Source organism: Euprymna scolopes, chromosome 24, assembly GCF_053919585.1.
Source record: "Euprymna scolopes isolate OS-2025 chromosome 24, ASM5391958v1, whole genome shotgun sequence".
Lineage (NCBI taxonomy): Eukaryota > Metazoa > Mollusca > Cephalopoda > Sepiida > Sepiolidae > Euprymna > Euprymna scolopes.
In genome coordinates this window covers 63,873,839-63,886,447 of record NC_136505.1, presented here as the reverse complement: position 1 = coordinate 63,886,447, position 12,609 = coordinate 63,873,839, and the positions used below count along the sequence as shown (strand labels likewise).

General features: G+C 28.8%; 1 protein-coding gene across 1 annotated transcript in view; it reads right to left on the bottom strand.

Annotated features, from left to right (window-relative positions):
* LOC145246750 (IQ calmodulin-binding motif-containing protein 1-like) overlaps nucleotides 1-8,429 on the bottom strand; it is a 56,270-nt gene extending 47,841 nt beyond the window's left edge. The window contains exon 1 of the mRNA XM_080108516.1: nucleotides 8,233-8,429. Within this exon, the coding sequence (XP_079964642.1) occupies nucleotides 8,233-8,371 (139 nt within the window). The 5' untranslated portion in view covers nucleotides 8,372-8,429. The remainder of the gene's footprint in view (nucleotides 1-8,232) is intronic.
* Between the last annotated feature and the right edge of the window lie 4,180 nt (nucleotides 8,430-12,609).

The window sequence follows — 12,609 nt, the reverse complement described above, 5'->3', positions numbered from 1 at the left end:
TGTCAAAATGCGTATAAATTACAAAAAAATGGTTCAGCAGAAAAATAATTATAATTAAAAACAGAATTTACATTACATACAAACTATTGTCGACAATTTTACATGTGATATTCATTTTCAGAAAAACGAAAATCTTTAAAATCTCAAAAATTTTTTTTGTTAATTTATACTAAATTTCAACAGAACCCGTAAGTACATAATGTTTTGACCTGAAATGTGTCAGTTTAAAACATTACCAATCTACACAAGCACAATGAAAAATATATTTATGCACACCGAACATATGACCGCCTATGCCATGGTAACATATACTGAGTGAGTTTCTAGCAGTATTTTGTATAATTTGTTTGTTTAAACTCGTTTTCCCAAACTTACCATGTTCAACAGTAAGCATGCCGCTATTTTTCTTTTTCAAATATATTGATAAACACTGTATGATTTTCGAAGCGATTACACGTTTTAAAGTGAATAAAACCACTAAAAACCTTTCCAGATAAGTAGAAGAGTAACTTATCTTGCCTTTGATAACATTTATTTGTTATATATTTGTTTTGACAACTTTTTCGAATCTATGTGTATAGTAACACAAACCCAAATTCTGTTTACATTGGAAGGGGGGGCAGGGGGGACGCATGGTGTCGCGCAACATGCGTGTGACACCACTCGTTCCCCCTCCCCTGCCTCTGAGTTAAGGAAAATGAGTTAAAACTAAAAAAAAAAACATACTGTTACAAACTTGCTCAATATATGTTACCGTAACATAGGCTGACATATATTCGGTGGGTTTTTAGCAGTATTTTGTGTATTTTTTAAAGTTTTAACTCATTTCCCCACACTTACTGTGTTCACCAGAGAGTGCCAGAATGAAATAAAATAAAATAAAATTTAAAATGAATTAAAATAAAAATAAATTTAGAATAAAATAAAACAAAAACAAGCAAAAAATAAAAGTATGAATGAAATTTACTCACAGAAAAAAGTCAAAACAGGAAACACGCTCGATTATTTTGGAGTTTAAAATCAATTTGGCATTTTCTTTGGCTTTTTTAAAAATTATTTTTGGCCTGAACAAGTTTTTCATAGCTAAATAGACCAATGTTTGCGCAGTGTCCACACTCTTCATCATGCACCAAAACTACGAAACACAGACAAATGAACCACATTTTTTTGTTTTTGAAAACTTTCTTGTTATTTCAAATGTCTGCTAAAAAATTCTCCTGCGATGTGACAAATCACTTTACTACGCGCGTGCACGTGTCATGTAAGAATAGCATAAACAAAGGCGGTGAAATGACACCAAAACAGTGCAAGGGTTCATGGTAGGCACCGCCAAAAATGGCCGCAAAATCAAGTTGTTGTTGTTTTTTAAAACTAAATTACATTTATTAAAATCCATTATTTCTGAGTAACTTTTTTTTTTCCAGAAAGATAAAACCCTGAATTTTATTATATAGAAAACAGAATAATGTAAAACTTTTTCTACTATTTTTAATTCAATTTTAAATGTTAAATTTTCCCAAAAAGTTAACAATTGTTATTTTTTGTCTTGCACAAAAAACGTACTTAAATATTTAAAAAAAAGGGTTTTTGAAATAATTTATTTATTCATTTATTGTCTAACTAAGATTTAGGATGATTTTCTAAGAGAATATGCAAAAATATTATAATATAAGTACCTGAATTTCAAATAATTCCACTTATTCATATATGTAACCAGATATTTCGCGTCGCCGAAGAGTTCAGATCGACTCTGTTTACGTTTTCTTTCGATGAGACGAAAACTATGGAAGACTAAACAGGCCAAAAAAACTTATTTTTCAGTGACGAAAATTTCAATGTATTATTAAGCTGAGGCTGGCCAGTACCAGATGGGTGACCATTTTAATGAGTTTGGTTTTTAATGTGTATGTGTGTGGGGGCCAGGCTCCCCAAAATGGGGGGAGGGGGCAATTTAAAGCAGAATAAAAAAAAAATATTTCAGCGCGTTTGGTCCACCGTAGTCGAAAGGCGGCAAACGTTTTCAAACGAGATCGAAAAAAATGATGCTATTTTTAACACAAAGGGCACAATATTTATCGAATTTTTTTTTTTTGTATCGATTATTCAAAGCATGCTCTGTTTAATAATGGTCATGCATTATTCGGCTCGCTAAAAAAAAATTGTTAATTTATTTATCAAAAATTTTAAAATGGCTTTTTTCGTATAAATATAAAAAAAAATTTTTTTTTGTTTTGCTTAACTTAAATTAATTATTTTACTTAACATATTCACCGAATTTCACACTTCAAAACTCAAAAGCGGGATAATTAAACACAATCGAAGTTCTGATATTCAGACGTCAAAATAAGGTATGCAAACAATTTTTTTTTTTTTTTTTTTTTAAATCTATAATTCTGTCCCTTACAACAACACAATATGTTTTGTTCAGTTTCAGATGATTATTTTAAGCATATTTGTTCCCACTTCAAAACAAGGGGGGGTTTTGTAAGCAAAAAAAAATATATATATAAATATCGTTTATGAAAAATAAGTACACTGTTATAAAGTTCATTCTTCTCCTAATAATCGCTGAAAATTTCGTATTGATCGGATAATTACCTGATTTTTGGTAGATTTTTAAAAAGACGGTCCGTCAAAAAGTACTGACCTGCCCCCCCAGTTTTGGCGGTGCCTAGTTCATGGGTTAATACTGTAATATCGCATATCCCCCCCCCATATTTACATGAATAAACCAGAAACCAGCAGCAGCAGTGATAATAATGGCGATGCTAAGACAAAGCCTGCTCGTCGATACAACGCAAATGAACACACTAAACACATACGACAACTTCAAATCCCATTTTTTTATGTACACACATCAATAGAATAACTCGCACCTCACTTCAACAAAGAAAATCGCCAGAAGAAGCCACACATCAAAAAAAAATCAAAACACAAACATCACAGCAGACGCATCTCCGGCACCATATAAACACGAATAATTATTTCACGAAACACTGCAACAGTACAACACCTACTAGAATACATTCACAACTTTCTTAGCTTTAAATCGATATAACACATCTATACAAACATACAAACAGACAACTCCCTACAACACATTAAAACAAAAAAAAACAAATAAAAAGCGAAACGATGACCAGCGATAAAAGCCGCCTTTTGCCTACTACTACGTCCACATCATGATGACAAGCAACCAGATCGGCCCCTACGTGGCAAGTTGTGAATCTTGTTCAGTCAGCAGCAGTTAACCCCCTCACCAGCGACACCAGCTACTGAAATTACTGCACCACAGCCACTACCACCGCCATCTCACCCGTGATACTAGACAGCAAGCCTTGAAGACTACCTCTCTTCCGCCACCGGCACCGCCAGATCACCACAACTCACCAGCCATCAGCTGTTAACCCCTCGCCAACGACACCAGCTATTGAAATTACTGCATCACCGCCGCCATCTCACTCGGGATACTGGACAGCAAGCCTTGAAGTTTACCCCTCTTCCGCCATCACCGCTGCCGCCAGCTCACCAGCCAACAGCCATCAAGCCCTCGCCAGCAACACCAGCTATTAAGAATCACCGCACCGTATCCCAGACACCAGAATGTTCCTGCCATCCCCCCCCACCTCAGCCTGACAACTCAGATCGTTGCAGAGTTCATATCAACACCCGACCAGCATCCCTACCGCTGCCCCACCACTACCGCCGTCAAATTATCCTGACACACCAAACAGTTCATTTCACCATCATTTAAACTTTAGATAAAAAGTTTAAACTCAACCTTTTCGTTTGTCACTTTCTTGCTTTCCATACACTCTATGCTCAGTTTTGTAATATAACAATACCATGCAAACGGTAAATTTGCGACAGGTTTGAATATCAGATTCGTTGTCAGTGACCTCGAAAATCTCTCTAAAAAAAAAAAAAAAAAAAATTTTTTTATTGGTCTGTGTTCTGTTGTAGTTTAAGTAAACATTTACCCAGAAAAGTTTATATGATGTATGTATTCGTTACAGAAGAATAGGTACCGTCACGGCGATGTGTAAAACGTCAGTAGTACACATTTTACTAATGACGTCATCATTTCGTGTGTTTGTGTTAAATTCTATGGATGGATAAGCGTTATAATTATTAATAGAGTAACCTTTCTTTTTTTTGCTATGGATAAAAAATAATATAAAACTTACCTTTTGTAAAACAAATACATTTTTATTAACAAACTACACAAACTAGAGTTAATAAAATAAAAGTAATTTTAACGTCTTCTGTTGACACATGTATTTAGAAATAATGTTCTTTACAAGCCTCCGTACATTTTTGAAAAAAAGCGCCAAACATAAGGACCACCCTCTATCAAATAATAAAATCAAAACGAATTTTTTAAGGTTGATTTTGGATTTATAATTTTTATTATCTCAATAGTTTTATATTCTTTTATATGAATATATTTTTTTATTATTGGAAACCTGTTATTTAAAAAATCCATTTAAACTTCATATCGTGTAATATTTGAATTTAATATCATTTAAAGCTTTTTAAAAATAATTATTTTTTAGAATTGTTTTTTTTTTTTGTTGTAATTCGAATAATTATATTACCGAGAAAAAAAATTATCCAGAAAGTGTTTTTTTTTTTTTTTAACATAATATTGAATTTATGTCCAATTTTATTTACAACCTTGAGGTAAGTGAAATAAATAACAGGATTATATATATATATATATATATATATATATATATATATATATATATATATATATATATATATATATTACTATTTTTTAATTATTTGATCTTTTCAGCTTTAAAAAATGTTGAAACTTTTATCAACCCACATTTATTTTGCTTAGTTTTCGGACCATGAAATATGGGGGGGGGGGTAGAACACCTTAAAAAATATATTTCCGCTAATATATTTATTGAAAACTACTTTTAATATTTAAGTTTATTTAATAATGATTGAATATCGAAAATTTCAGGAAAATATGATTATTTGATTTTTACTAGATTTTTAAAACATGAGTGTGAACGAACGAACGGCTTAAAAAAACGTCACTAGGAACGTTGTTTTAAAGCGTCGATAATGTAAGCACGATTTTTGTCTCGCATTTTCATTATTTTTGTATGCTGTAAAAAATTAAAATATATATATATATATATATATATATATATATTAGCAGTTTATTTGAAGCTTTTTCTATCAAATGGTAAAAAGGTTAGGATGATAATATTAAATTACAATTACATCGTGTTACATATAGGGGAGGGGTTAAAACTGTACCGAGCGTTGGAGGTACCTACAGAACGAAGATGTCATATTCCATAAATTAGGTAAATCGATCGGTACTAGTGCAGTGCTAGCAGTATCAGAATTTTTGTAGGAATTTTTGACACCCCTAACACGAAACTGCGAATACAATATAAAAATCTCGTAATTTCTCTGTTAAAAGTGGGTTATTTATTTTCTTTATGGATTATACTTCCAAAATAAACTATTACAGTTGTTTTAAAAGTAATAAAAATATTTTTATTTTTTTTTTAAAACAGTAATGAATTTTCCGAACTCAATATTTTTCAATTTTTAAACTCAATATTTTTAAATTTTTAAATTTTAAAAATCTATCAAAATTTTTCTATTGATTCTATTTTTACGATATTTTCAGGGTCAATGTGAAATTTTATGTTCTTTCCAATAAACCGAATATAATATTTTAGACAAACGTTTTTTTTAAATTCACGCCCCCCCATTTTCACGCCCCCCCATTTTCACGCCCCCCCCATTTTGAAATGTCTATTAAAAAGTAAATAATTAATTTATGTTTAATAGGTTTATATATCACAAATTGAAGAGAAAAGGTCAATAAATAATATATTCAAATTTAAAACAAAAAAAAAAATCAGTTTTTTAGAAATTTACCTGTAAAGTCCGAAGTTTAAAACCTTATTTTATAAGAACACATTTTTTCTTTTTGTCTTTTTTTTTTTTTTTTTAATGAAACCTTGGTCCTTGCTCCTTTAATTGAAAAAAAAATTAGGGCTTGAATTACATTTTTCGAGGAGTTATAAGCTTAGAAAGATAGGGGGTCGAATAATTTACGCCTCTCATTTTGAAATGCCTATTAAAAAGTAAATAATTAATTTATGTTTAATAGGTTTATATATCACAAATTGAAGAGAAAAGGTCAATAAATAATATATTCAAATTTAAAACAAAAAAAAAAATCAGTTTTTTAGAAATTTACCTGTAAAGTCCGAAGTTTAAAACCTTTTTAAAAAAAAAAAAACACATTGTTTTGTTTTGTTTTTTTTTTAAATAAAACCTTGGTCCTTACTCCTTTAATTGAAAAAAAAATTAGGGCTTGAATTACATTTTTCGAGGAGTTATAAGCTTGGAAAGATGGGGTGGAATTATTCACTATTTTCACGAAATTTCTGACACTGCTAGTGCAGTGCACAGTAGCAGTATCAGAATTTTTGTAGGAATTTTTGACATCCCTAACACGAAACTGCGAATACAATATAAAAATCTCGGAATTTCTCTGTTAAAAGTGGGTTATTTGTTTGCTTTATGGATTATACTTCCAAAATAAACTATTACAGTTGTTTTAAAAGTAATAGAAATATTTTTTTTTTTAAACAGTAATGAATTTTCCGAACTCAATATTTTTCAATCTTTAAACTTTAAAAATCTATCAAAATTTTTCTATTGATTCTATTTTTACGATATTTTCAGGGTCAGTGTGAAATTTTATGTTCTTTCCAATAAATCGAATATAATATTTTAGACAAACGTTTGTTTTTTTTTAATTCACGACCCCCCTTTAATTGAAAAAAAAAAAATTAGGACTTGAATTGCATTTTTCGAGGAGTTATAAGCTTGGAAAGATGGGGTGGAATTATTCGCTATTTTCACAAAATTTCTGACACCGCTACTAGTGCAGAGTGCAGAGAGTGATCCGGACGTAAATAATAACGTTATTATTTAAAAAGCCATTCTTAACATGGGGAGGGGAGGGTGTTTTGTACTTATTCTATACTTCAACCTTACAATTGAATAAAAAAAAACATATCATAAAACTTTAATTAAACTTGGAAATACGATTTAAAAAAAAAACAGCGCGAATTAGTAAGTGCATTCAATCGATCAAATATTTTATTTAAAACTAAGAAAATCAAAATTTACTATTTTTAGCGATTTTACTAAACTGCATTGAACGAAAGGCTGAATTTTCACTTCTTAACTTCAATTTAAGTTGTCTCACCCTTTTTATGTCATCGAATTTAATTATGGTGGACGAAAACAATACAACTCGCTTTGTCGTAAAACTTGATTTTCTTGAATAATAATAATAAAAAAAAAACTACTTTATCGAATTACGTAATTTGGGGGAATATTTCATCTTCGTTCCGTGATTGGTACGTACATCAATCATGCAGACTTATTTTTTTTTTTTTTTTGCATTTTCTTTACTTTTAATTGCCGCCATAAGTGTCAATCTGAATAAGCACCCCTAAAAACTTATTCAGGTAAAAGAGTAACTTATTTTGCCTTAGGTAACATTTATTTGTTGTGTATTTGTTTCCACAACATTTTTGTTTTGTTGGCTATTGTTAAAAATATAACAGTATTTTATATATATATTTAGTTTGAACTCGTTTTCCAAAACTTCAAATATTTAGGGGTTCAGCTCGCCGCCATTTTTCTTGTTCGCACCTATCGATAAACACCATGATTTTCGAACCGAATAAACGTTTTAAAGTGAATAAAACCACTAGAAACTTTTTTTCGGTAGGAGATCTTGCCTTTGATAACATTTTATTGGTCAAGTTTTAGGACATGCCCCAGCGTATTATAAGCATCCCAACCGTAAGAACGGCTTTCGGGATAACCCCCCCCCAACCTCGAAAGCCGTTCTTAACATGGGGAGGTTGGGGTGTTTATAATACGTTGGGGCACGTCGTAAAAAGTGACCATTTTATTTAGTATATATAATCAAAGTGTAGTATCTGTTCTCCAGATGCTGCAGTGACTGCTGCACTTCAATTTTTTGTTCTCTCTCAGTGGAGGAGAAATCCTTCACGACTGAGACAATTTTTGTTCCTTTTCTCCACGTTAAAAACCGACCCTGGTGTCTAACTCTGTCCCGTGGGGAGGCATTGTAAATAGGAACAATAAAATATAAATTTCTTAGAACATAAAATATTCTGATGCTAAACTTATAACATCACTTACTTTGAACTTTTAATAAAAGACCTGGAATTTTTTTATTCCCTGACTGAACAATTTCCGAAGAAAAGCTGCGAAGTTCATTTTCCCATTGTTTAACAAAATTATCGCCGACGTAATTTTCTCCAAGTTCAACAAGCGACATGTTGATGTAATCCAATTTCTAACGGGTTGTTATGCATTCGACTAAAAGTAACCACAGTTTCGTAGAATAAGTGAGTTAAAACCAGGGTTGCCATTTTGGCCTTTTTAAGGCCAAATCTTGCGAATTTGACCTTTTTTGGAAGTAGTTCGGCCTCCAATAATTGTATTTGGCCTTTTTTAAATTTTGGCTTCAATTTTGGCTTTAATTCTGATTATTTTACAAAAATATTTATTTGATAAAGAAAACGTTATAATTATTTATTTATTTTTGAAAAGAATTTTGCTCTTCAAATATTGTATAGGCCTTTTAAAATTTTTGCTTTTACTTCACTATTTTATATTATTATTGTATTAAATTATTTGAAAATTATTAGTGAAAGTGTTACAAATAAGTATTCTTGAAACAGTTTCGGCTTCCAAAGTTTTATTGCCTTTTTTCATTTTTAGCTATTTTTTCAATGATTTTACATAAAATATATTTGGTCATAGCTATTAAAGAAAACGTTATAATTAAACATTTTTAAGCTGTTGAAAGTAACAGTTGTGGGAACATAATAAGAATTAGCAGCGAACCGGATGTTAACGCATCCACCATGAGAGACAAAATGAAAAATCGTCTTTTGCACATGGCTCCACGCATCGCTTCCGCTTGAGAAGAAAAAAATAAGATAACCACAAAATAATTATCGACCAATGGCAGAGCTCCGCGCCTAAAATAAACACCTCAAATATCACAGTTACTGGGAGCCAGTTTGCCACTATAAAATGAGGGATTTGAGAGAACCGAGAGGTGGGAAAAGGAGATTCGCCCTGCTGCATCAGTGAACGCACGGACGGATTCTCCCACCCGACCTAAAGAGATGAAGAAGAAAAAGAAATAAGGCACTAGTGAACTGAAGCCGACTACTCTCTCATGTTATAGGCCAACGCCTTCAATTCTAAACAATGCCTAATTCACACAAACCAAAGAAGAGAGTAGGAGAAAGACGACGAAGACGCCAGGCTGCTAGTGCTGATGAAAGAAGTCACTCGCTTTCCAGTTACAAGTCAGGACACACATCACCGACAGCAGGATGACCAGCCTACCCTTACCCTATCCATCGTCCAAAAGATAAGTTGCATTTTACAAACATTCATTCCTTGTCAATTCATACATACCTAAAAACATTTTACAAACATTCATTCCTTGTCAATTCATACATACCTACAAACATTTTATGAACATTCATTCCTTGTCAATTCATACATACCTACAAACATTTTACAAACATTCATTCCTTGTCAATTCATACATACCTAAAAACATTTTACGAACATTCATTCCTTGTCAATTCATACATACCTAAAAACATTTTACGAACCTTCATTCCTTGTCAATTCATACATACCTACAAACATTTTACAAACATTCATTCCTTGTCAATTCATACATACCTACAAGCATTTTATGAACATTCATTCCTTGTCAATTCTTTCATACCTACAAGCATTTTACGAACATTCATTCCTTGTCAATTCATATATACCTACAAACATTTTACGAACATTCCTCTCCTTTGTTAAATCACATTCCAAACCTACTCACCATTTTTTATAAATACCAAGGCCATACAGTGCAGTAAATGTGATATTTGCATAAACAACTCTTCATTAAACAAAATCTTTATTTTACAGTTTCTTTCGGCTAAGTCGGAAAAAGTCAGTGTGTAGTATGAAAATTTAAATACGCCAACTTTCTCCATCATTCATTGAAAATCAAATATTTATTGACCAATTTGAACCGCCATCTTATCAAATGTAGGACTTCTAATTATAACTTGTAAAGATATGGCGTAAATGGCATTATTATCAAAGGAGATTGACTTTTTTGTTTCAAAGTAACAAATGATTGGGAATTAACTGTAAATTACATCTGTGAAGAGTAATTATTTCAAAGTTAATAATAATAATAATAATAATAATAATAATAATAATAATAATAATATATCAAAGTTAATTCCTAATAGAATATTTGTTAACTTTTCAATGGAGATTGTCTCATTTTGATTTCAATTTCTGTATATTTCAAATGTTCTCATAAAATTTAATTTAATAGTGTTTACTTAAACTGTCAATCTTTTTATTTGCAACAGAAATTGACAATAAATTAAAAACAACAGGGTCAAAATTGTTCGAGGGATTGAGGGGGGGGGGAGTCGATAATCATATCATATTTTTGTCTTACAAATTTTTAAAGCTTAGTTTAAATGAATTAATCAACAAAATACCACATCCACTTTATGGGCCTAATCCTACTTAAAATATGTTAAATGGTTTAAAATCAATCTTATATTAACAATTATGTAAGATGGAGTGGGACAGATTGCAAATTGATATTTTGATCCGAATTATAAAAATTTGCTCTGTTATTAAATTGATTCAAAAAAACAAGACACACATAATAGTAGTAGTAGTAGTAGTAGTAGTAGTAGAACCCCATCCCTTCACTACCACATTACTACCAAAGAGTGAGACTAAATAGCCAAGTAGTCAAGGAGGAAGGAAAGATCGAAGAGTAAGCACTGACCAGACCTCCACTGTATAAGTGCAAAGAGAACTGGGACCTTGGGGAGGCTTATTGCCACTGCCAACGAGAAATCAAGGGCAAGCAGCTGTTGCAATAATGCAAATTTATTTGCAAATCGTATCAAAAGAGTTGAAGAGTACTGGAAAATCTGGGGAGACTTGTTGTCACTCAGCTTCCAGGGAACACCACAGGCTGTATCCAATTAGATCTTTGATGACTTGTGTGAAAGATTCTTGTGAGCCCATAATAATGGCAAATTTGTAGATTAAAACTTTAAACTATCCCCCCCCCCCCGCAAAAAAAAAAAAATATTTAGATTCTAATTTTTAGGTGATTACATGTAAACACCTTGAAAACTTTGTTGGAAAGAAAAAAATCATTTTAGAATTTTACTGTGGGAGATCAGTTTTGTATATAGATTTAACATCAAATGATCATCATTCCAACCATTCAAACGTTTTAGAAGTTTTCACTAATTTTTTTTACTACTAACTTTAATTCCATTTAACAAGGCCATAAAACCATGTGTAATCGCTTAAAAAAGTAGCCATCCTCCAAAATACACAGAATTTATCTTCCATAGAAAAAAATTTGGTTTTCTGCTCGAAAATGCTAGAATGTCTCGGAAATAAAAAAATTAATTATAAAAAAATTAAATATAAAAAATTAAATATAAAAAAATTTATATTTAATTTTTTTATAATTAATTTTTTTATATTTAATTTTTTATATTTAATTTTTTTATAATTAATTTTTTTATATTTAATTTTTTATATTTAATTTTTTTATATTTAATTTTTTATATTTAATTTTTTTATATTTAATTTTTTTATATTTAATTTTTTTATAATTAATTTTTTTATATTTAATTTTTTTATAATTAATTTTTTTATATTTAATTTTTTATATTTAATTTTTTTATATTTAATTTTTTTATATTTAATTTTTTTATATTTAATTTTTTATATTTAATTTTTTTATATTTAATTTTTTATATTTAATTTTTTTATATTTAATTTTTTTATATTTAATTTTTTTATAATTAATTTTTTTATATTTAATTTTTTATATTTAATTTTTTTATAATTAATTTTTTTATATTTAATTTTTTTATATTTATTTTTTTATATTTAATTTTTTTATATTTAATTTTTTTATAATTAATTTTTTTATATTTAATTTTTTTATATTTAATTTTTTTATATTTAATTTTTTTATATTTAATTTTTTTATATTTAATTTTTTATATTTAATTTTTTTATATTTAATTTTTTTATATTTAATTTTTTTATAATTAATTTTTTTATATTTAATTTTTTTATATTTAATTTTTTTATATTTAATTTTTTTATATTTAATTTTTTTATATTTAATTTTTTCATATTTAATTTTTTTATATTTAATTTTTTTATAATTAATTTTTTTATATTTAATTTTTTTATATTTAATTTTTTTATATTTAATTTTTTTATATTTAATTTTTTTATATTTAATTTTTTTATATTTAATTTTTTTATATTTAATTTTTTTATAATTAATTTTTTTATATTTAATTTTTTTATATTTAATTTTTTTATATTTAATTTTTTTATATTTAATTTTTTTATATTTAATTTTTTTATATTTAATTTTTTATATTTAATTTTTTTATATTTAATTTTTTTATATTTAAT